General features: G+C 38.1%; 1 protein-coding gene across 5 annotated transcripts in view; it reads right to left on the bottom strand.

Annotated features, from left to right (window-relative positions):
* Window positions 1-23500, bottom strand: part of DDX52 (DExD-box helicase 52) — a 26945-nt gene extending 3445 nt beyond the window's left edge. For 2 of the 5 annotated variants that reach the window (XM_023732653.1, XM_004378090.3), the window contains exons 1-14: window positions 22746-23500; window positions 21227-21425; window positions 19962-20092; window positions 16708-16893; window positions 12831-12974; window positions 12036-12147; window positions 9877-9949; window positions 9038-9241; window positions 7817-7907; window positions 4690-4812; window positions 4406-4556; window positions 4158-4233; window positions 3080-3151; window positions 2410-2502 (exon numbers count right to left, since the gene is read on the bottom strand). In XM_023732653.1, coding sequence (XP_023588421.1) covers window positions 2410-2502; window positions 3080-3151; window positions 4158-4233; window positions 4406-4556; window positions 4690-4812; window positions 7817-7907; window positions 9038-9241; window positions 9877-9949; window positions 12036-12147; window positions 12831-12974; window positions 16708-16893; window positions 19962-20092; window positions 21227-21425; window positions 22746-22832 — 1742 coding nt within the window. In that variant the 5' untranslated portion in view covers window positions 22833-23500. Of the gene's footprint in view, window positions 1-2358; window positions 2503-3079; window positions 3152-4157; window positions 4234-4405; window positions 4557-4689; window positions 4813-7816; window positions 7908-9037; window positions 9242-9876; window positions 9950-12035; window positions 12148-12830; window positions 12975-16707; window positions 16894-19961; window positions 20093-21226; window positions 21426-22745 lie in introns of all 5 variants that reach the window. The other 3 variants (XM_023732654.1, XM_023732656.1, XM_023732655.1) reach the window with 3 other exon arrangements.
* Between the last annotated feature and the right edge of the window lie 1936 nt (window positions 23501-25436).

Genomic DNA, 25436 nt, shown 5'->3' with positions numbered 1-25436 from the left:
CTGGCCAGACTGACAAAAGAAAAACAGGAGAGGATGCAAATAACCCAAATAAATGAAATGGGGGACATTACAACAGACCCAACTGAAACAAAAAGGATCATAACAGAGTATTATAAAAAACTACAGCAAATATGAAAACCTACAGGAAATGGAAAAATTTCTAGAAACACACTACCTATGCAAACTAACACAAACTGAAGTTGAAAATCTGAACAGACCCATAACGAGAAGAGACTGAAAAGGTAATAAACTCTCAACAAAAAAAAGCCCTGGCCAGATGGTTTTACTGGAGAATTCTACCAAACATTCAGAAGTGCTTATACCAGTACTGTTCAAACTATTTCACAACATAGAAACAGAAGGGATACTTCCAAATTCATTCTATGAAGCCAGCATAACCCTGATACCAAAACCAGGCAAAGACACCACAAAAAAAGAAAATTACAGACCAATATCTCTCATGAACAGAGATGCAAAAACTCTCAACAAAATTCTAGCCAACAGAATCCAATATCATATCAAAAAAATAATACACCACGACCAAGTGGGATTCATACCAGGTATGTAAGGATGGTTCAACATCAGAAAATCAAGCAACATAATCCAGCACATAAATGAAAGAATCACATGATCATCTCAATCAACACTGAAGAGGTATTCCCCAAGGTCCAACACCCATTCCTGATAAAAACTCTCAATAAAATAGGTACAGGAGGGAAATTCATCAACATAATAAAACCGACAGCCAACATTATTTTTAATGGAGAGAGGCTGAAATCTTTCCCCTTGAGAACCGGAACAAGACAAGGATGCCCTTTTATCACCGCTCCTATTTAACATGGAAGTCCTAGCTACAGCAATAAGGCAAGAAAAAGAAAGGGCATCCAAATTGGTAAGGAACAAGTAAAACTGTCCCTATTTGTGGATGATATGATACTATATGTAGAAAACCCGAAAGATTTCACGAGAAGACTACTGGAATTAATAGAAATATTCAGCAGAGTATCAGGATACAAGATAAACATACAAAAATCAGTTGGATTTCTATACACTAGTGAAGAGAACTACAAAAAGGAAATAAAAAAAAAAGGAATTCACATAACTAAATAAGTACAAATGAAATTAAAATGATTAATTTTTCAAATGATATTTTTTGTAAGTTTGTAGCATTTATTTTCCCCGAGTCATTAAAGTTTAAAGCTGCAGTAAAACTTTAGGGCACCCTGTATACTCTAATTGTACTTTATTCCCCATAGTCAATACAAAATGTCAGTAAGACTCTTGTTCCACTTATGAAATATAAGTATATTCCAGTTTTCATGCCTTTGTTCACCTTGGTCCCTTTGCATGCCTGAATCTTCCCTAACCCTGTAAGACTTAGGTTCAAGTTCTATCTCCTTGAAACCTGTAACTACACCAAAGCATACTGATCTTTTCCTTCTCTAAACTTTTATTTAAAATTTGTTTTCTATTTGATGTATACTAGTATCCTTTCCATAACTTGACAGAAGGAGTCTCATTTTATCCTTTTTTGGTATTTCCTACCACCACCAAGTACCTGGCAAGATAATAGGTATTCAGTAGATACCTACTTGTTGATGAGAACAGTTTTTCTAATGACTTCCACATAACAGATATAAGGTAACAGAAAGAAAGCATTAACCATATTTTATAACTGTAGTATCCTAGGTCACCGACGGTACTCTCGGGGGAAAAAACACACACGCACACGCCAAAGAAATTATTATAATCAAGCAATTCTATCAGAGCATGTATTACCAGGTACTGGTATAATTTGAACAGTGCCATTTTCATTAAATAGTGAAAAGAATAGAGCTGTTCAGAATACGTAAACCTACTCTTAACTAACCTACTTCCTAGCAGTAATGGGTAAAAAGGTAGTCCTGTGTGCATGCTAAAAATCTACGTTTTAAAACCCTAATACGATTCAGTTAAGCTACAACAAAGTTACCCAAGTAATACTCTTTAGAGGTGTTACAACATTCTTCAGCATAAGACTAAAATCATCCTGAAATCCTACCCAGAATATGGAGCTTCAAAAACAATCAATTTAAGTCAACAGTTGTAACTACTGGCCTCAGAGGTATACCCTGATGCAGGCTGTGTGAAGATGGTGGGCACTATCAATTCTACCTGACAGTAAAGTGAAATCATATTTTTAAAGATGGAAAAAATAGATTATTAATATTCAGATACAGAAAAATTCCAAGATTGAATCATCCAAGTTCCTAAATCACAGGCAATCTGAGATATATTACTTTTATCACATTATATAAGGAACTGCAGACCTATCAATTCCACTTCTAAAAATTTACCCTAAGGAAAAATAATGCTTACCATAACTATATGATGGAGTCAAACAGCAGCTACTTCTCACCATGTACTTACCGTTTATCCTTAGCTTTTTCTAAGAAATATTTTGGAGTTGTGCTAATACTCTCCCTTTCCAATGGTTTCTTAATCATTTTTTTCTTTTGTTTGCTGAAAGTAAGAGAGGGAAGAATTAAGTGCAACAATTTAGAAGAGCTAACACTAAAACTAGTTTTGATTCTTGATCATAAAATTCATTTTTTTAAAGCACTTATTGGTTTAAAGCAGGGGCTGTATCCATATTAACAGATTACCTATTAGCATTTAGAGCTAATCCAAAGGGATGATAAATTCAATCAATTAAAAACAAAAAATCTAAAAGACTCTACACTAATTCTGATTAAAATACAGCCTGTGTCAACTTTATGTCCTATGTCAACAAGCATTAGAGTTTGATTCTGGCCAATTAACTGCTTTTTACCATTATATTTACGAACTAAAATAAATTGTAAGCACATTTTAAGCACACTGAATAATTTCTTAAAAAAATCAGAACATTTGAAATTTCAAAGATGAAAAAAAACTAACAGAACATATAGTGCTCACAAATGCTTAAAAGCAAAGTTTTTTTATCTTAAAATGCTCTAAAAGTAGTATGATTGTTAAAACTACAATGTGTGAGAGGAAATGTGGAAGCAAGAATGTACATGCAGAGAAAGAGCAGCTCCAGGTAGATTCAAGGTTGTACCTTAGTAGTTTTTTGAAACCTTTTATGTATTCTGGTACAGGACATCCAGCTTGCTGTATAACATTGGCAATACTGAAAAAGAACCCCCAAAACATAAAATTTGTATCATGTCAAGCTGATATTTATGTACTTAAACCCTCTGTACAATATAAGAGAAACTAAAATCCCCCAAAAGGTAAAGTGTTCTGATAAATTATCAATTATCTCCAGATGTGACCGCATTGGATTACTGAGAGAATGGGAAGCATGCACCATGTTAAGATAATGTTGACCAGGCTACCACCACTGACTGCTCTGACAGGGATCACAATAGAGGGTCCTGGACAGAGCTGGAGAAAAATGTAGAACAAAATTCTAACTCACAAAAAAAGACCAGACATACTGGCTTGACAGAGACTGGAGAAACTCCAGAGTATGGCCCCCAGACACCCTTTTAGCTCAGTAATGAAGTCACTCCCAAGGTTCACCCTTCAGCCAAAGATTAGACAGGCCCATAAAACAAAACGAGACTAAAGGGGCACAACAGTCCAGGGACAAGGACTAGAAGGCAGGAGGGGACAGGAAAGCTGGTAACGGAACCCAAGGTTGAGAAGGGAGAGTGTTGACATGTTGCAGGGTTGGTAACTGATGTCACAAAACAATATGTGTACTGTTTAATGAGAAGCTAGTTTGTTCTGTAAACCTTCATCTAAAGTACAATAATAAAAATTTAAAAAAAGATAATGTTAACAGAGCTAAATATACCCAGGCAGTTAATATTAAACTTACGTACTAATTCAAAAACCTTAATATTACACTACGAGTAATATCAAATGATGGCTATCGGGAGAACCATTTGAGTTTGAAACTTAATAATGAACATTCCATTATGAATATTTCCAAATTTTAATTATGGAAGGCCAAAAACAAGGCCCTTTGATCAGTTTCCCTTTTCTCATGGCTAAGAGTTGGTTGACCAATACTATAACAGAATTTGGGACACAGCCATTTTGGAATTGATGAAATTATCTGTTAGTACACATTTAAGAATAATGAACAATTCTGCCAACTTAATTCCAAGCTATTTTTCCTAATTTACCTTCTTAATAATGGTTTATCATCTTCAGTGAAAAATGTAACAGCTTTTCCTTTATGCCCTGCTCTTCCAGTTCGACCTAAAAGAAATCAGACCATAAAAAAACATTTTTGGGGGAAAGGATCCTCTAAATGGACACATAAAAGTCACTACATTTTCACAGCACTAAAAAAATGAGCAAGTTTGAAGTTAATAGAAGAGATGCTAAGATAGATGGGTGGATGGCAAAAGGAAAATAAAAGACAACTCACCTATCCTGTGGATATATTCCACTGAGCTGGTTGGAAAGTCATAGTTAATCACCAAGTTCACACCTTTAAAATCAATCCCTCTTGCCAGCAAGGCTGTACAAATAAGAACCCAGATCTTCCCTGCTCTGAAGCTGTGCACGGTGTTATCTCTCTAGTTAACAGAACATATATTAAATGTTTTAGTACCATTCTAGGAATGGGAAGCAAGTAATTCATAAATTTTATGTCAATATTTTTAAATTTAGTAGTTCTTCATGATTTTAAAAGCACATATTTGACTTTACCTGTAGCTGTGTTCTCTCTGCATGAATAACGTCCACATTAATACCTTCATATATGAGCTCATGAAAAAGTTCTTTAGCCCTTTCAATGGACTGCACAAAAACAAGAACAGGTGGGTTGAAACCCTAAAAGAAAGAAGGCAAAAATCAGCACACATAACCCAAAACCAAGACTACAATTGCTCAGTATTTCATAATATAATTTTAGTTCATGAAAGAAGCTAATTCAGTTTAGTGTATTTTTCACTGCCAAATTTCTTGAACTAGTAGTCTCAATCTCCCTCCAACTTCCTCAGCCATTCTCTACAATGGCTATTTGTTCTCATCAGTCAACATGAACTGTAGTCTCCATTTTGCTAATCCCAATAATCTTGTTTAATTAATTCCTCTTCAACTTTCTACAGTAATAATGAATGTCCACTCCTTATACCTTGGCTTCTGTGCCCCAGAACTTTTTTGTTCTGCTTAATGTAATAACTGCTGACTTCTTTCTTCTCTTTCTCCTAATTGTGGTATTCCCCAAAGCTTAGTTCTTGGTTCTTAGTTCTCTTATATAATTTTTATCATACTGAGTTAAATAAAATCTTAACTACCAGCTCTAAGCAAATGATTTTTACATTTAAATCATCAAAGCCCACCTCTCACTCAAACCAGCTTTTTAAATTTTCAACTATCCATGTGAGGACTTCTTAACCTTTTTATATTGGTTCACATACCCTTTTCAGAATCTGATGGCAGCTAGAAGCTTTCTAATAAGACAACCACATGTTCACACAAAACCTTAGATATAATTTCAGAGGGTTCACAGACCTAAAGCTCATACCAAACCAACCTGTTGCTGTCAAGTCAATTCCGACTTATAGTGACCCCACAGGACAGAGCAGAAGTGCCCCATAGGGTTTCTAAAGTTGTAAATTTTTATGGAGGCAGACTGTCACATCTTCCTCCTGTGGAGCAGCTGGTGGGTTCAAACCACTGACCTTTCAGTTACTAGCTAAGTGCTTAACCAACCACTGCACCACCAGGGCGCCTTCCTAAAGCTCATACAAGGCTAAAAATAATCCCAGGTGTATACATTTCCATGTGAGTATCTGTGAAAATGTTAAATTTCATAGTGCCAAACCTTAAGAATATTAATAAAACTAACACTTGTATAGCATTTACTATGTGCCAGGCACTATTTATTGTTGGTACTATATTTTTATTGACTCATTTATTAATACTAAAACAATCCTATGAGGTAGATAGTATTATTATCCTAATTTTACAGGTGAGGGAACTGTAGAACAGAGAGGTTTAGTAGTTCCCCAAAATCACACAGTAAGTGGTGGAGCTAGAATTCCAATCCAGGCAGTCTGGCTCCACAGTCCACGCTCTTAACAGCTAAAGCTTACTGCTTCTGTAATCATCAGATACTTGTAGACACCTCACGTTTCATTCTCCAACTATTTATCCTGCTCCCTCACCAAGGCTGTCACCCTTCTTTACTTCTTCTCATCTGTGCCCAAAACCAAACCAAACCAAACCAAACCCATCACTGTCGAGTCGATTCCAACTCACAGCGGCCCTACAGGACAGAGTAGAACCGCCCCATAGGGCTTCCAAGGGGCAGCTGGTGGATTCGAACTGTCAACGTTTTGGTTAGCAGCCAAACGCTTAACCACTGCGCCACCAGGGCTCGCATCTCTGCCTTTAACAGCTCACTAATTGGTGTCCTTGCTTCCAGTCTCTTTCCATTACAATTCATCCTACATACCATTACTTAACTAATTTTCCTTAAAAATTATGTGGCCATGTTCCTCAAAAACTGTCCAGTAGTGAACATTTTGATCAAAGATTCTATAGAGGAATCCTGATCAAAAGGGGGAAAATACGGAACAGAATTTCAAATTCTCATGGACTCTAGACTGTCTGGAGCCATGGTAGGTGGATGAACCCCTTAAACTATTTCCCTCAAATAATCTTTGAACCTTGAACCAAAAATATCTCCTGAAGTCATCTTAAAACCAAACATTAGCTTAACAAATAAAAAAGATCTGCTTTGAGCATTATGCTCTTTTAAGAGCTATCTATATGGGATCAAATTAACAGCAACCTGAAAGACAAGATGGGAACCTTGGGGGCAGTGAGTTTACGTTAATGAGGGAGGAACAACTCAGAAAAGGGGGGTGAAAATAGTTGCATAACTCAAAGAATGTAATCAATGTCACTAAATGGTACATGCAGAAACTGTTTTAGTGTATGTTTTGCTATGTACTCAACAACAACAAAATATATAAAATGGAAAGGAAAAAAAATGTCCGTCTCTCTTAACTTGACCCAAACCTCGATCATCTTTAATTCCCCACCATACACTCTTTTCCCAAGTAATCTCTTCATCAGTCTCCAAATACATCATGTTCCCTTCCACCTCTTAGACTTAAGCTGCTACTCTTCAATACTTTTCCTCTCCACTTTTTGGTCCTACAAACCCTTTAAGGCTTAGATTATAGCACTTTCTCCATAAGGCTTTCCCCAACCAGTTCAGCTCACCCTGTCTGCATTACGACCACATGGATGCTTAAGAAAAAACTCTATAGCCTTTTAAGGTGCTTTATCATAAACTATCTTACACAAGTTTATTTATTTTACCTCATAAATAAGATTAAGTTCAAGGGGAAAGGCTTAGGATTTATATTTCTCTTATTACTCCCCCTCACCCTCAGTACTTAACTATTTAACTATGACTAAGGTTGCTATGAGTTGGAATTGACTCGATGGCAGTGGGTTTGGTTTTTCTGCTCAATACTTACTGAAGGGATAAAAACAGAAAGCCCCACTCAGAGCACTCATTTTATAATGCTTCAGTTCCTCTATAAGAAATCAGAGGCAGGATGGGGGACTTACAGGGCAGATACATAGGCAGATGTAGAAAAATGAGGCTTTCAGGGCATCAGGGAGTTCTTTTCGTAGCTTACCTGGACATTAACCATATTCTGAGAGGTGAGCCTCTCCTCCTTGGGACAAGAGTTCCAATGTGCTTCTTAACAATTTAACACTGGATTACTAAATATGATACAGGAATAGTGCTCAGCCTCCTACCAGTGATATAAGGCTTAGTGACCTTTTGTCACTTTGTCACCAGATATACCTTTTTAACAAGTTCTCTCATGGCCAGAAGTTTTCCAGTCTCAGACCCAACAAAGAGAAGTTCTTGTTCTACAGTCTCTACTGCAGAATTCCTGAAAACAAAACATATCTTAGTTTGCAAGAGCCAATTTTTCCTTTTCTCCCCCGAACTCTAAATAAATTAAAATGTACATACAACCTCAACAAAATCAATTTTCCCACTGTCAATATAAGTATTTAATTATTTATACTTTAACTTGAAGACAAAATTGTTAGTTTTAAATATTTTAATTATAAAAGTAAAATGTCGCCTGTAGAAAATCTGAAAAGTATAGAAACATATAAAGAATAAAATAAATTGTCCATAATCTCACCATTTTAGAATAAAGTTTGACATTTTGGTATATCCCAGTCATAAATATTCATGTGTTTCTAATTACTTACAAAAAATTTCTAAAGGTAAAATTATTGGGTAAAGTAATGAGAACATTTTTAAGGTTACATACAGCTAAACTTAATGACTAGCAAAAGTTAATTTATAGACAACTGGGGATGAGGTACATTAAGACTTTACTAATGCTCTATAGGATGCTGCAGTATACTATGCTGTTGCAAATATTTTTCACATTCTGTTGTCTGCCTTTAAATAATGTTTCTGATGAGTTTTTTATGCCTTCTTTTTATACAAAGGAGTTTTAAGTAGATAAGGGCATCCTTTACCATCCCCGTTGGCTTCTTTGTAACTTAACATGGTATTACAAGTACTTTTTCATAGCTGTAACCTTCATGTTTATCACTTCATGGGTTGCATAATATGCTACATCATAATTTCCTTAACCACTTCTCTACCATTGAGTATTCATTTAGCATAAAATGCTCCCCAAAATAATTTTTCAAAAGAATCATAAACCAAGTAATCAGTAATATCAGCTCCCTTCTCTGTGGTCCTAGTTGAGGCATCAAGAAGCTAACTCCTCTGGATGGCCACAAGGCTCACGTCATACTCTGTGGGTAGGAGAGACCATCTAAAAGTATGATGACAGGAATACTAATATGATACTTTGAGAACTCCCTTAGGATTATTTTAAAACAAAATCCCTAATCAATCTTGACTTAAAAGAATACAATTCTATCAGTAAAATTCTCTCCCTTAATCTCAGGCCAAATAACTATCACCTTGAGTCTAAGAAACTGACTTGTATTTAAAGAAAAAAGCAGTGGGATAACGTGGAAGAAGAATTACCTTGCTCCAATGGATACAGTAATGACATTGTCCAGGTTGAGTTTGCACCACTGTTCAACATCGTATGCAAAAGTTGCACTGAACATAGCTCTTCTGACCTTATGGGATGTGCAGGCCAAGAAAATGGAAGCCAGCTGGTCTCTGAACCCAGTTTTACCATCTTCAAACAGTTTGTCGGATTCATCTACTATGAGCCACTCAACACTAAGAAATAACAGAACAACTTGTGGATATTGAACTGGAAGATCCAAGAAACGTCATTAAACTATGGGAACATGTGAGGAAGTCAGACCATGATGCTGCTCTCAGATCTGTTTTATCATAACAGAAAGAAGTACAAGAAAAATAAGCAGGAGAAAGGTAAACCTCAAAGATACGAGGTTCCAATCAGCAATAAAAGAGATTCACATAAACCTAATGAACTCCACTGCCATTACTGAGATGTAAAAAGGTCTAGAGAATTCTGCAGTAACTGCTTATAAAAATATGTAACCTTCTTCAGACCAAAACCAAACCTGTTGCCGTTGAGTCGATTCTGACTCATAGTGACCCCTACAGGAAAGAGCGTAAGTGCCCCACAGGGTTTCCAAGGAGCAGCCGGTGGATTCGAACTGCCAACCTTTGGTTAGCAGCCAAATGCTTCACCACTCATCACCAGGGCTCCTTCTTCAGACTAGTTATTTTTCTATGGATTTAATGAAAACTATCATTCTGAGCACCAACGCTGACTAAAAGTTGGCATATAGAAAGCTCCAAAAGATAATAATACAAGCAATTGAGGACCAAATATATAATCAAATGAAAAACACACATAAAGGACATGAAAATATTATCTGTACCTTGTTAGGTCTATTCCTGGAGGATCCTGCTTTAATAAATAAATCAGTCGATTTGGAGTAGTCACAAGAACATCTATAGGAAAAATAAATGGTAAAAATCATAAAAACAAGCATCAGGCCTCTCGACCTCAGGACTTCATCCTCCTTGAATTTCAGTTAATAACTTGAGGTGGGGAGGGGAGGGAGTGGTTCTACTCACTAGCCAACAACAAAATTCTTCCTTATTAGTAAGCTAATATACCAAACCAACAAAACCAAACCCGCTGCTGTCAAGTCAATTCTGACTCATAGTGACCCTATACGACAGAGTAGACCTGCCCCATAGGATTTCCAAGGAGTGGCTGGTGGATTCAAACTGCCGACCTTTGGGTTAGCAGCCAAACTCTTAACCACTATGCCACCAGGGATCCAAGTTAATATACGTATCTTTTTAATTCATTATAGCAAAAACTGCTATAGCCCTTCTCAACTTCTAAGGAGCAAGAACATTATAAGCCAACAGTTTTTTAAATTTTTTTTTTGGCGGGGGGGGGGCAGGAAAACCCTTTCTTTAAATGAAGTTTTACTTAGAAGTTCAAAATAAAAGACAGGTAAAAGCACATTCTCTGGATGATGTAAGGGTGGGGATGTAAGCCATCCTTTGGCAGAATATTTCCTAGGGTTCCACAGGGCAACTTTAAAATCACTGGTATAAAGCAGGGCTTCTCAACTTCAGCACTATTGTCATTTTGGGCAAAATAACTCTCTTTTGTGGTGGGCTGTCTTGTGCATTGCAGGATGTTTAACAGCATCTCTAGCCTCTACTCAGTGTATGCGATTAGCTTTCTTCTCCAGTGACAATTTAAAATGTTTCCAGATATTGCCAAATGTCTCCAGGGCGGCAAGGAAGCCAAAGATGCCTCTGGAATACAGGAATAAAGGACAACCATGGTAACTACTATAGCATAGACAATCCTGCAACAACAGTATTAACAAAGAATAATCTACAAATGGATACACAGAGAGAGATAGATATGCCAAGAGGTGAGGGAGAGGGTAAAGGTGCACACCTACCAGCAGATACAGGTTTGGTGGTGGAAATTCCTAAATACATGATCATAGATGCTCCTCATATATTAGTGCAGACAACAGAGCACACAAGTGGCAGTCAGGGAAACTTCTTAGACATAACTAAACACCTCGTGGGATTAAGTTCCCAGGCTCGAAGGCAAAGGACCATAGACTCGGGGGACATCTACATCAACTGGCACAACATAGTTCTTAAAGACAATGTTCTACATCCTACTTTGGTGAATAACATCAAGGGTTTTAAAAGCTTGCAAGTGGCCATCTAAGATACAACTATCAGTCTCTTCTAGTCCAGAGCAAAGGAGAGTGAAAAAAACTAAAGACTCAAGGGAGCGATTAGTCCAAAAGACTACAAGACCACATGAACCACAGCCTAAACAACCCCGAGACCAGAAGAACTAGATGGTGCCCAGCTACCAATAGCAACAGCTCTGACTGGGATTATAACATAGGGTCCCGGAAAGAGTGGGAGAAAAATGTAGAACAAAAGATCAAATTCACAAGAAAGACCAGACTTACTGGTCTGACAGAGACTGGCCAAGAACACCTGAGACTATGGCCCCCAGACACCCTGCTAACTCAGGGCTGAAGCCACTCCTGAAGTTCACCTTTCTGACTAGGTAGGCCTATAAAACAAACAGTAACACACGTGAGGAACATGCTTCTTAGCTCAATCAAGTATATGAAACCAAATGGGCAACATCTGCCCAAAACCAAAGCCGAGAAGGCAGGAAGGGACAGGAAAACTGGATGAATGGAACCGGGGAACCCGGGGTGGAAAGGGAAAGGGGGAGAGTGCTGACACAATGCGGGGATTGCAATCAATGTCTCGAAACAATCTATGTATCTATTTTTGAATGAGAAACTAATTTGCTCTGTAAACTTTCACCTAAAGCACAAAAAACAAAAAGAAACCACTAGTCTATATTTATAGAGTTACTGGGTAGGAGAGGAAGGGGGAGGGAGTCTCTTTCAGCTTCTCGAAAAATCAAACCAATTATCTACAGGACTACACTTAACAATTCTTAGTTGGCTGTTAGGATACTTGTAATTTCCAAATCCCTTTACATGTCCAAGAATGAATCCCTTACCAAACCTCTTAGATGATTTAGGTCCAAATTTTTTGGCTGCCACTGCTGCTTTATGAATCAGGTGTATCCTGAATCCTGTGCCCTCAGAGATTTTTAATAACTCTCGGTGAATCTAAAACAGAAAATAATAATAAGCATTAGCTGCTAAGATACTTGGATAAGATCTGCAGTCTTTTTGCATTATTAACAAAACTAATTACTGACCCATGAATATCTGAAATTAAACCTGCAGTATTCTGTAGATTAACCTGGAATCTCAGCTTTTCAAAACTTCAATGCCTAGTAAGATTCAGTAGTTTCTTTCAGCCTAGTAAACTAGTTCCAAGAGACAAAACCAACATTTTTCTAATCTATTATATATTCATGTTAGAATACAGCAAAATTACAAAACTATATCACACTTCTTGGCATATATTTTGTATTACTCAAGCATACTGGGAGGGTGGAGGAAATCACTATGTAGTTTTACTTTCTCAAAAACTGAGGTTTCATCTTTCTAGGGGAGAAAAATAAATTTTAGATAGGGACCATATATTTTACAGTAGCCTTTCAACTTTAAGGATCTTAAAGCAGTTACCAAGAACTCTAAATGTTAAAATCATCATCTTTTAGAAAATTACAGAAAGGCTTAAGAGACTTGCCCATATGCAATAAAATATACAGAGCAGTAGTATGCTCTGTACAGAATATTTGATCATGCCAGAGATACAAACCCTGCTCATTTGAGACCTTTTTATTCGAAAGATCACTGAATCAAACACCAAACACATTCTCTTCAAAAGCTACAAGTTGTACCTGGCTGGCAAGTTCTCGTGTTGGTGATATTATCAGGGCCCTGAAGCCTTTATTTGTAGGTTGTTTCAGCTGCATTAAAATGGGAATGCTAAAAGCCAGAGTCTTTCCAGATCCAGTAGGAGCAGAAGCCAGAAGTTCACGACCCTAAAAGCATACAGTACACTAAGTATGAGGAAAAGTGCTTAAATGTTTCAGAGCCTAGTTAAATAATGCTACCAGCCACAGAAATAACAAAATTATAATGAATCCAATCATTCAAGTCCCCGTCTGCTTTTTTAACTTATCCCACAACAGCTTTTCTAACATCTCCCACCCCTGCCACCACCACCCCAAGAAGTTTCTGGGTACTGACACTTAAGTCCGTTTGTACTACCTAAACTGGGTAAAGAACATAGATAACTGAAATCCAAAGACTATACACAAATTCTACTGTATACATTCATTTTTTTTCCCATACAAAAATTTATACATACATTGTTATATGACCCTAATTGTTCTCCCCATACTGTGACAGCACACTCCTCCTTTCCACCCGATTCCCCATGTCCATTCAACCAGCTCCTAACCCTCTCTGCCTTCCCATCTCACCTCTGGACAGAAGCCACCCGTTTAGTCTCTTGTATCTACCTAAGAGGCACACTCCTCACGAGTATCACTTTATGTCCCACAGTCCAGTCCAATCCCTGTCTGAAGAGTTGGCCTTGGAAATTGTTTTAGTTCTGGGCTGACAGAGAATCCAGGGGCCATGCTTTCCGGGGTTCCTCCAGTCTCAGTCAGACCATTAAGTCTGGTCTTCTTACTAGAATTTGAGTTCTGCACCCCACCTTTCTCCTGCTCCATCAGGGACTCTCTGTTGTTCCCTGTCAGGGCGATCATTGGTGGTATCCGGGCACCATCTAGTTCTTCTGGTCTCAGGCTGATGAAGTCTCTGGTTTATGTGGTCCTTTATGTCTCTTGGGCTAATACTTTCCTTGTGTCTTTGGTGTTCTTCATTCTCCTTTACCCCAGGTGGTTGGGACCAATTGATGCATCTTAGATGACTGCTTGCAAGCTTTTAAGACCCCAGATGCCACTCACCAAAGTAGGATGCAGAACGTTTTCTTAATAAGCTTTGTTATGCCAATTGACCTAGATATCCGCTGAAAGCATGGTCCCCAGGCCCCTCCCCTGCTACTCTGTCCCTCAAAGTGTTTGACTGTATTCAGGAAACTTCTTAACTTTGGTTTAGTCCAGCTGTATACACATTCATTTTAATTTGTCTCTCCCACTAAACTCTCATCAAAGCAAAATTACAAAATCGACTTTTTGTCCTAATATTTGTACTGCTCAATCCCTAGGAAAGGTTTTAATATAGAATGGCTAAAAGTAAGACAGAAAAAGTGGCTGTGTCCTGATACATGCTACAACATGGATGAACCTTGAAAATATCGCACTGAGTGAAAGTCACAAAAGGACAAATATTATATAATCCTACTTATATGAAATGCCTAGAATAGGCAAGTGTATACAGACAAAAGTTTATTACTGGTTACCAAAAGCAGGCGAGAGGAGGGGGAAAGAGGGGGTCATTGAGTAGGGGACACAGAGCTTCTGTTAAGGGCAATGGAAAAACTTGGGAACAGGTGATGACTGAACAACATGAACATAATTAATGTCACTGAACTGTACACATGAAGTTATGTCGAAATGGCAAATGTTTTGTTAGATACATATCTACCCCCTCAACACACACACACATACACAAAAGTGGCTACGACAGACTCATTTATAAAGTGACAATCTACAAATAGTCACTGAGTTTTTTTTTTTTAATTGTGGTGAAGGTTTACAGAACAAACAGTTTCTCATTACACAGTTAGTATGCATTTTGTTTTATGACATTGGTTAACAAACCCACAACATGTCAACACCCTCCCTTCTCTAGTCACTGAGATTTTTAAAGCTTTAAGCTAAAGTCAGGACAGAAACAATCTTAAATGCAAATTAAAAGCAAACTTACTATACTGTGAGTCAACAACATCATTCAAATATACAAATGTATTCTTGTTTCAGTTCCTGAAGAATGAAAAGGACTAATATGGCCCTTAGACATTCTTCTAACTTGGAACTGAAGCCATTCCCAGAGATCACCTTTCAGCTAAATAATAGACAGGCCTATAAAAAAACAATAACACCTGAGAAAAGCGCCCCTTAGAACAATCATCTCCATGAGACCAAAAGGCAATGCATACCTAAAAGCAAAGGTGGGAAGGAAGGAAGGGGCAGGAAAACTGGACACATAGAAATGGGGACCTCAGGGTGATAAAAGGGGAGAGTGCTGACACACTGTGGGGGTTGCAACCAACGTCATGGAACAATTTGTGTATAAACTAGTGAATGGGAAACTAATTTGCTCTTTAAACCTTCACCTAAAGCACACACACACAATAAAAGACTAGTATGGATGAAAAGGTATCTCATATCCTTTGGCTATCAGAACTCAAGACCATCTCGGTTATGTGGGAGAAAAACTTCTCATTCCTACCAAGTTTCTCTTTAAAAAAATTAATTTCCAAAAATCTAAGTTAACCCATATATCCATCAGTAGGTTAATGGATAAACAAATTGTGATATATTCTTATAATGGAAAAGTTTCAGCAATTAAAAAGTAGAAAACTACTAATATATGCAACATGGACGAACCTCAAAAACATGCAGAGCAAAAGAAGAGAGAAACAAAAGAGTGAATAATGTATGATTCCATTTAAAAGTCCATGAAATTCTAGAAGCAGCAAAACTAATATTTGGTGACAGAAATCACAACAGTGGTTGTCTCTGGGCACCTCTTTGGGTGAGGTGAGAACTAAACGAAAAGGGTCCCAAGAGAATTTTCTGGAATCATAGGAATGTTATATATCTTCACTTGGGTGCCGATTACATTATTGAAACTCACTGAACTGTGCACTTAAAACCTATGCATTGTATTGGATGTAAACTGTATTTCAATAATAAAAAATATTGGGAAAAAACCTAAATCAGGTATGTACGAAAATTTTAGAAAAAATCTCTATTTCTGAAACAGTTCCTGGGTATTCATTATAAGCTAAATCCAAAGTGAATAAGCAGAACATAGTCCCCATTCTCAGACAGTTTGCACTTTAGTAAAATGAAAAAGACAAACATAATTGGTGCAAATACATGGTAATTTAAAGTGTAAGATAAACATCAAGGGAAAAAAAAACCAACACTAAATACCATGGAGAATAAGGGGTTCAGGGGAAAGGTGTTAGTAAAAGGGAAAAGATCGTATCTAGTTGTAGGGATCAAGACAAGTTTTATAAAGTGTTATGGATTGAATTGTGTCCCCCAAAAATGTTGCTGTAAACCCCAACCTCTCTGCTCATAGTTATAATCCCATTTGGGAGTGGGCTGTCTTTGTTATGTTAATTAGCAGGATTAGTGTAGAGTGTATCTTGAGTCAGTCTCTCTTGAGATATAAAAGAGATTAAATGCAAACTAGCAGGGAGGAGAGGGGAGGCTGCCAAGCTCATGCGAATTGCCCAGCAGTAGAAGCTCAGAAGAGACGAGGACCTTCCTCCAGAGCCAAGAGAGAGAGGAAGCCTTCACCTAGATAGAGATGGCACCGAATTTGGACTTCCAGCCTCCTAAACCATGAGAAAATTTCTGTTTGTTAAAGCTATCCACCTGTGGTATTTCTGTTACAGCAGCACTAGATAACTAAGACATATAGGCACGAGCATTTGAGATGGGCCTTAAAAGCAAGTGAAAGATTTCAACAAGGGAGATTATGTAGAAACAGAATTTCAAGGAGAGAGGGAAGAGAGTGAGCAAACACAGAGAAAGGAATGTTAGAGGCATTCTAGACCTGCATACTCACATGCAGCATAACTGGAATGGCCTGCATTTGGATTGCCGTAGGCACCTGGAAGCCTGAGTCTAGAATATTCTGAAGCAGTCGAGAATTGATTTTATATTCCTGGTCAAGTTGCTGAAATGTGGCAATTGGGTCAGGAAGATCAGTTCCTTGGACATGAATTTTGTGTTTATTCCGGAAGAAGTTTATCTGAAAAGTGAAGCAAAGGGGCCACCGTGGATATCAGCCAAACACATTGTCGGATGTTATCAAGTAATAATAATAGTTTCTGGGATAAACTCAGTAGCATATGGAAATTTTTGGTTAAATTCCAAGTCCTAAAAGATTACAGATATTATTAACCTTTCCCTTTTTTAAGAAAGATTCCTTTAATCTTCCATAAAAAATTACAGATATTAATTATGCTGTTTCATAGACAGAAGACTTTCATAACAATGAAATCTATCTATCCACACTTTCTTCATATTAAAGTGTCAATGACATGAGTAAAAAAGGAGTGCTGGTAGCACAGTGGTTAAGCATTCGGCTGCTACCTGAAAGGTCAGTGGTTCAGACCCACCAGCGGCTCCACAGGAAACAGATGTGGTACTCTGCTTCCGTAAAGATTTACAGCCTTGCAACCTCTATGGAGCAGTTCAACTCAGTCCTATAAGCTTGCTATAAGTTGGGCGATGCCTTTGAATTATGGTGTTGGTGAAGGATACTGAATACGCCACGGACTGCCAGAAGAACGAACAAGTCTGTCTTGGAAGAAATACAGCCAGAGTGTTCCTTGGAAGCGAGGACGGCAAGACTTCGTCTCATGTACTTTTTTTTTTTTTTTTTTTTTTATTTTATTGTACTTCAGGTGAAGGCTGACAGAACAAATAGTTTCTCATGAAACAGTAGTACACGTCTCATGTACTTTGGACATGTCATCAGGAGGGACCAGTCCCCGGAGAAGGACATCACGCTTGGTAAAGTAGAGGGTCAGCGAAAAAGAGGAAGACCCTCATCGAGATGGGCTCAAGCATAGTAACAATTGTGAGGATGGCACCTAATAATGAGTCAGAACTGACTTGATGGCCAACAGTTTCGGCCATGTTGTTGTTTTCAGGTGCCATTTAGTCAGTTTCAACTCTTACTGACCCTATGTACAACAGAATGAAACACTGCCCAGTCCTGCGCCATCCTCACAATCATTGTTATGCTTGAGCCCAATGTTGCAGCCACCGTGTCAATCCATCTTTTTGAGGGTCCTCCTCTTTTTTGCTGACCCTGTACTCTACCAAGCATGATGTCCTTCTCCAGGGACTGGTCCCTCCTGATAACATGTCCAAAGTATGTGAGACAAAGTCTCGCCATCCTCGCTTCTAAGGAGCATTCTGGCTGTACTTCTTCCAAGACAGATTTGTTCATTCTTCCGACAGTCCATGGTATATTCAATATTCCTCGCCAGTACCATAATTCAAAACATCAGTTCTTCTTCGGTCTTCCTTATTCATTGTCCAGTTTTTGCATGTATATGAGGCGATTAAAAATACCATGGCTTGGGTCAGGTACACCTTAGTCCTCAAAGTGACATCTTTGCTTTTTAACACTTTAGGGAGGTCTTTTGCAGTAGATTTGCCCAAAGCAATACTTCATTTGATTTCTTGACTGCTGCTTCCATGGGTCTTGACTGTGGATCCAAATAAAATGAAATCCTTGACAACTTCAATCTTTTCTCCATTTATCATGATGTTGCTTTACTGGTCCAGTTGTGAGGATTTTTGTTTTCTTTATGCTGAGGTGCAATCCATACTGAAGTAAGCACTTCAGGTCCTCTTCACTTTCAGCCAGCAAGGCTGTGTCATCTGAATAGCACAGGTTGTTAATGAGTCTTCCTCCAATCCTGATGCCATATTCTTCTTCATATACTCCAGCTTCTGGATTATTTGCTCAGCATACAGACTGAGTAAGTACGGTGAAAGGATACAACCCTGACACACAACTTTCCTGACTCTAAACCACACAGTATACCCTTGTTCTGTTTGAACAACTGCTTCTTGGTCTATGTACAGGTTCTGCATGAGCACAATTAAGTGTTCTGAAATTCCCATTCTTTGCAATGTTATCCATAATTTGTTATGATACACACAGTCGAATACCTTTGCATAGTTAATAAAACACAGGTAACCATCTTTCTGGTATTCTCTGCTTTCAGCCAAGATCCATCTGGCATCAGCAATGATATCCCTCGTTCCACATCCTCTTCTGAATCTGGCTTGAACTGGCAGTTCCCCGTCGATGTACTGCTGCAACAGCTTTTGAATGATTTTCAGCAAAATTTTACTCGTGTGTGATATTAATGTGATCCAAAACAATATGGAAATTATCGAACAGTATCATTAATATCACACACAAGTAAAATTTTGCTGAAGATGTGTATTCAGCGATGAGTGATGTTATTCATATTAATGTGTCATACTCATAATTTTAATCTTATATAAATTGTCAGAAGACAGGCATTGAACCTATCTATTTTCTTCATATGAGACTAAGCATGCAAGTATAGATGCTTTTTGATGACTGACCCTAAAACTTTACAACTGTATATTAATATGCAACTGTATATTAAAAGTGAGTGTCAGAAGTGGAGTCTAGTGGTATTGATCTGGTTTGTTTCCTCATTTTCTAGTCTAGAGATGACCACATTCTGGATTCTGGGTTACTGAAGCACTGCCATAATAATCTCTGAAGTGAGCTGAACACACTTCTCCATCAGCAACATGTAGGTAAACAGCATAAATGACAACAGTATACTTGTTGTTTCTTCTGTATTCTACTTACCCTTTCCCCAAGTTATAAAAAGGTTTCTTAAGAATTCTAACGCTCTAATCCCTGTCAGAGGACCAGTGAACTGAACATAGAGAAAGGGGACTAAATTTTATGTTTATCAAAAGTGGATTGAGGAGAACAGCCCCAGGCCAAAATCTGGCACTCCACAAGGATAAACAATTTTTAAAAAATTGAGTTCTAAACACACTACCAATCTTGAAACGAGCACATCAAGAAATACACAACTATATCTGAGAATTTCAAACTTTAAAATGTTCAGCCACAGCCCACATCTACTTTGCTTCAAGTTTCCACTAAAATAATGTCCAATCAAATGTAATTAATCTTCCACCTTAGCAAACTATATTCACTTTTATCAACAGAATAACCTATATCCAGTGAAAAAGTGACTAGGTCTAAAAAGCATATACTTTTTGGGCTTAAGACATTTTTCTAACCTTTTCCTTTCTGAGTTGTTCCATCTTTCCTGAAGTTAGTTTATTTTCTCCTTTAACTTTTTTATCTTCAATCTTTGCTTCCACAGATGACATCCAGTGTATAGTAGTTCCTTCTTCTGGAGATGTAATTTCTAAATAAATTTTTAAAAATTAAAAGATTTTAAGTGTGATATTCTTGGGTACAGCAAAGAGGTTACTACCTTCACACTAAACAAAAGTACTAGCTGATGGTAATAGAAGAAAAAGCAATAGGAAGTATAAAAATTAGAAAAGGAGAGGCAAGTTCCGTGTTGCTATAGTCAGAGCTCTGAAGCTCATCTTCCTTTCTTGGTTGTTTCAGCTACCTTATAATGTAAATGATATGACTGTACACTTGGAAACCACAAGGGAGTTAACTGAAAGGCTATTTAAATAGAGAATCAAGGTAGCCAGCTTTTCTGTATCCAAACAACAACCAGCTAGAAAATAAATATGAAAGAATTCACTTACAACAGCAACAAATGCAATGCAATACTTAGGAATACTCAATATTATAAAGACAGTGATTCTCCTATAAACAGGACCAGTTCAATTAAAAGTAGTGACAGGATTGTTTTGGTAAGTGGGTTTCTAACTTTAAAGTTTATAGGAAAAACAAATTATGAAAATAACCTAATAAAGTCTAAGAAGAATAACGAGCAAAGACTAGCTCTACTGGAATTTATTTTTAATTATTTTTCAACCTCAGTGAAGTGTAATTGATATACAATAAACTGCATGTATTTAAAGTATATAATGAGTTGTGACCCATTAAACCATTACCACACGTGACCCATCAATCCGTCCCTAGGCAACCACTGATCTGCTTTCTGTCACAGTAGATTAGCTTGGTTTTTCTGGAATTTGATATAAATGGAATCATATAATATGTAATAGTCTTGGTCTGGCTTCTTTCACTGGGCATAGTTATTTTGAGATCCATCCGTGTTGTTCCTTGTATCAACAGCTCTTAACCTTTTATGTTTTGCTAGGCAGTATTCCACTACATGAGTATATAACCATCGGTTTATCCATTCACCTGCTGAAGGACATTTGGCTATGACAAACAAAGTTGCTATGAACATTTGTGTACAAGTTTACTGCAGCAGTATTTTTAATGGCAAACACCTGGAAACAACTTGAATGCCATCAACTGACATACTGTCTGCCTGTAGCCATAAGCTTGTATTACTTTTGTAATTGAAAAAAATTACAGAGAAAAAGCATAACAGAAACCAAGCACTAACCTGAAGTCATCATCTTTCTCTTTTTCTTGTTCTGTTTCCTCTTCCTTTCAATTAGCTTTTCTTCTTGTTTCTCTTCATCTTGGAGTTCTTGATGTGTTCTGGATGCTCCATACTTACCTGGGACAGACTTCTTGTTTCCAAAAAAGTCCAGTCCCTGAAGCACCTCTGAAGAATTAAAGTCACGTTTCCTTTTTCCTAGCTAAAAGCCAAAAAATTTAAAATGAAATCTCCTAAGAGATGGCATTGCTTTCATCCAAGCAAGATTGGCAGTAAGAAAGACATGAGTCCAGTGACTTCCCTTTTTAAAAAAAAAAATCTCTTCACCAAATATTTGAGTTGATAAGTGTGTTTGGGCAAATGGAATCCAAGAAGATATCTTTTCTGACCTCGTAAAATAATAATCATAACGTATGTTACTTATGTAACTAAAACTCGTTGCTGTTGAGTTGATTCCGACTCGTAACTATGTCAGGCTTATTTCCAAGCATGTTTATACATGAAATTATTTCATCCTTACAACAACCCAACGAAGCAAATAGCATTATTACATATAAGAAAATTGAAGTATAGAGATTAAGTATCCCGACCAAAGTCTACAAACTAGTAATTAATTGGCAGACCTAGAATTTGGATCCAGATAATCAGTCTGCAAAATTCAAACGTTTAACCCTGTTATACTTCCAGTCGGAGCCCTGGTAGCGTAGTGGTTAAGAGCTTCTCTGCTAATCAAAAAGTCAGCAGTTCGAATCCACCAGCAGCTCCTTGGAAACCTTATGGGTCAGTTCTGTCCTATACGGTCGCGATGAGTCGGAATCGACTCAAAGGCAACGGGTTTGGTTTTGGGTTTTATAGTGCCAGTCAGAGAAAGAAGAAACATACATGTCACTCAAAAACCTTTTCGTCGTTGTCCACTGTTGACACTATTTAATCCCAATAGCAAATGTTGACATTCAAGGTTTTTCACAATCGGGCCCCAACTGACTTTTCCCGATTTTTATCACTCACCACTTACCTATGTAACAGCCCTTACTTCTGAGCCACTCTTCTCATTGGTTACTTAACACGCGTGGGGTTGGGACAATAAGAACCATGTCCACTAAAACTATATGCATATCAAGTCAAATCTGGATAGTCTACAGTGAAAGAATCTGTACTCTTCATTTTTAGTTGTTTCTGTTTTCAAAATTCCTTTCCACCCAATTCGGAGAAAATGTTCCCTTTAACAGAAGGATTCCAACTTTGCCTTGAATGAGCTAAGATGGGGAAAAAAGAGCATTTCCTTGCCAGACCGAACTAAATCTACAGAAGAATCGGAAAAAGAGTTCATTCAGAAAGCGGGACTTGAACTGGTACGCGGTAAGATGAACGCAAGAGGAGAGAAAAGTCCCCAAGAATGGTCAGAGACAGGCCACCGGGTCTCCGGGTGCACCGGCTCCCCAAACTGCCGGCTCATTCTCGGGCTCCTGCTCTTTCTGGTTACTCGGCCCTGTAGACCATTACGTACCCCTGCGCACAGTACCTGAAATCGGGCTGCGTCTGACGAGAAGCGCTTCACGTCGAATTTGGCCCCCGCGCCAAGCCGGCGAAAGAGATCGTGCCCATCCATCTTTACCCAGAAAGCCCCGCGTCCAAAAGCGCCTGCGCAGAGGAACCCGACCGCCTCCCTCGAGGTCGTGACGGAAGTAGTTCAGGGAGGCGGAGCCTGGCTTTGGTGAGAGACTCGCGAGTTTTGTCGTCTTAGAGATAGTCGTTTTTTTATGTTTTCTTTCCCAAAGTACTTACAGAGACTGTCTTATGTCGGCCACTCTTCTGGACTTTTAGGGACACTTTGGTGAACAACAGCTAAGATCCTTCTCAGGAAGCTTACATTCTAGTGGGGACAGAAGATAATAGTTAATAAATTAACAAAATAATCTCCGATAATGAAAAGTGTCTGTTGAATGTAGGTTAGTCAGATTCACTCTGATGAAATGATATTTGAGCTAAGACTTGAATACTGAGAAGGAGACAGCCTTTCAAAGATCTAGGGAAGAGTGTTCTAGATAGAGGAAACCTGTGCCTGAAGGAGAGAAAAGGGTTGTTTGGCACATTGAGAGAATAGAAAGAAGGCCAGGGTAACTGGAGTCAAGTTCCATTGAGGAAGAGTGGTACAGAGAAATTGGAGGGACGAACAGAAACCAGATCTCATAGAACTTTGCAAAAAGTTCATGGCAAGGAATTTGGATTTTAATCTAAGCACACTGGGAAGCTATTCAATTTTTTTTTAGGGCGAGATCCACATGATTTAGTTTATCACATTTTATGTTTAGTTTCTTCACACCTTAAATCCCTCACAGCCTCTTTACTTGGACACATTAACCTCTCGGGTTCATTTCCTTATTTGTAAAATGAGAATGATGATACCTACTTCGAGATTGTTCTGAGGATTAACCTTGGTTTATAGGCAGTGGTGTGTAATAGAAAGAGCCTGGGATTGGGCATCAGAAAGACTTAGGTATGGAATCCATTTGTGTCGCTTAATAATTTGATAGTCTTAGGTGGGTTATTTCACTGGTCTGTGCCTCGGTTTCCTCCTTGGTAAATTAGGGATTATAATATCTACCTTGAAGGCTGGGAGTAACATAATGGTTTACCACACAGGGCTTGAAATGGTTGAGGTGGGTCAGTATACTAGATATCTATATTCATACAACCATGATACATTGTAGATATTGTTTAGAGCATTTGGAACAAAATCTCAAACATAGTAGATGCTTAATAAATACTAGTTATTCAACTCCTATCAGTTACCAGCTGTGGGACCTTGAACAAGTTACTTATCCTCTAAGCTTCGGTATGTCCTCCTGGAGCTGTAGTTCTTGACCTTAACCACACATTAGAATCCCCTAAGGAGCTTCAAAACAAAACTGGGTCCACCCCGAGAAATTCTGGTTTAATTGGCTTGGGGTGACTTCCTGGCCTGTAATTTTTTAAAGCTTCCCAAGTGATTCTAATTGTAGTCATGGTTAAGAATCTCTGCTGGGATTACTTTCCTAAAGTGCATATGGAGCCATGTTGCTTCTCTGCTTAACAATCTAATGATTCCCCATTGTCTACTGAATGTAGTTTAAACTGCATGTTATTGTTGTTGTTAGTTGCCATCAAGTTGATTTTGACTCATTGGCGTCCCAACGTGTGCAGAGTAGAACTGCTCCATAGGGTTCTGTGACCTTTTGGAAGCAGATTGCCAGGCCTGTTTTCTAAGGCATCTCTGCTTGGGTTCAAACCACCAACCTTTTGACTAGTAGTCCAGTGCTTAACCATCTGTGCCACCCAGGGATTCCTGTAACTTGTATACCAGGCGCTGTAAGCAGTGGTTCTCAATCCTTTTTCTACTTCAGCATCTTAAGAAAGATGGCATACTCCCATAAATAATTTTAGCTTGGGTTCAGCTCCCAGTCCTCTCAGTTATCAGCTGTGTGACCTTGAACAAGTTACTTATCCTCTAAGCTTCAGTTTTCTCATCTCATTTTAGCTATACGTCTTCATAATGCTGAACTTTCATACATATTTTTCTTTCTTCCCATAATGTCCTTTCTCCCTTTCCTCCCTGGCAAATGCCTTATGTCCTTCAAAACTCAGTTTACATGTTTCTTCCTCTGTGAAGCCTACCCTGAATGTTCCCTCCTTGACATAATCTATCTCTTTCTTTGAGTTCTCATAACACTTTCTAAGTACCTCTATTTTGGTTATTTTCCTGTTAAGATCGTAATTGTTTCCACATGTATCCCACACCAGACTTTGAGATTTTGGAAGTCTAGGCCTGCATCTCATTTATCTTTATATTACATTTGCTTAGTATGGGGCCTGAGTCATGGTAAGTGGTCAATAAATCTTGTTGAATTAATGAAGTGAAATAAAATAGACAAAGATCCCTCCCTAAAACTGCAACCTTGTGAACTTAGGAATGGACCTGGGTCTTTTGCTTGGTGCTTTGTAATAAATTTTGGCTGATGAATGAACGAAGCCAAATGGAAAATGTCAGAGTTATAGTATTTCCTACTTTGGCAATGCTCAGCTGACTTATTAAGGGGCCATTTCCTCTTGAGAAAAAACAAAACAGTGCTCTGGCCACAGCATTTTGTTTGCTTCACTATTTAAAAACGTCGTCAATAAAAGTTGTGAGGTAATTAAATCATGGTTTTGTATAACTGGAATTTCTCCAGAAACC

The sequence above is a fragment of the Trichechus manatus genome, unplaced genomic scaffold (assembly GCF_000243295.1).
Source record: "Trichechus manatus latirostris isolate Lorelei unplaced genomic scaffold, TriManLat1.0 scaffold00054, whole genome shotgun sequence".
In the NCBI taxonomy this organism is placed as follows: Eukaryota; Metazoa; Chordata; class Mammalia; order Sirenia; family Trichechidae; genus Trichechus; species Trichechus manatus.
This window is presented reverse-complemented; position numbering and strand designations above follow the sequence as displayed.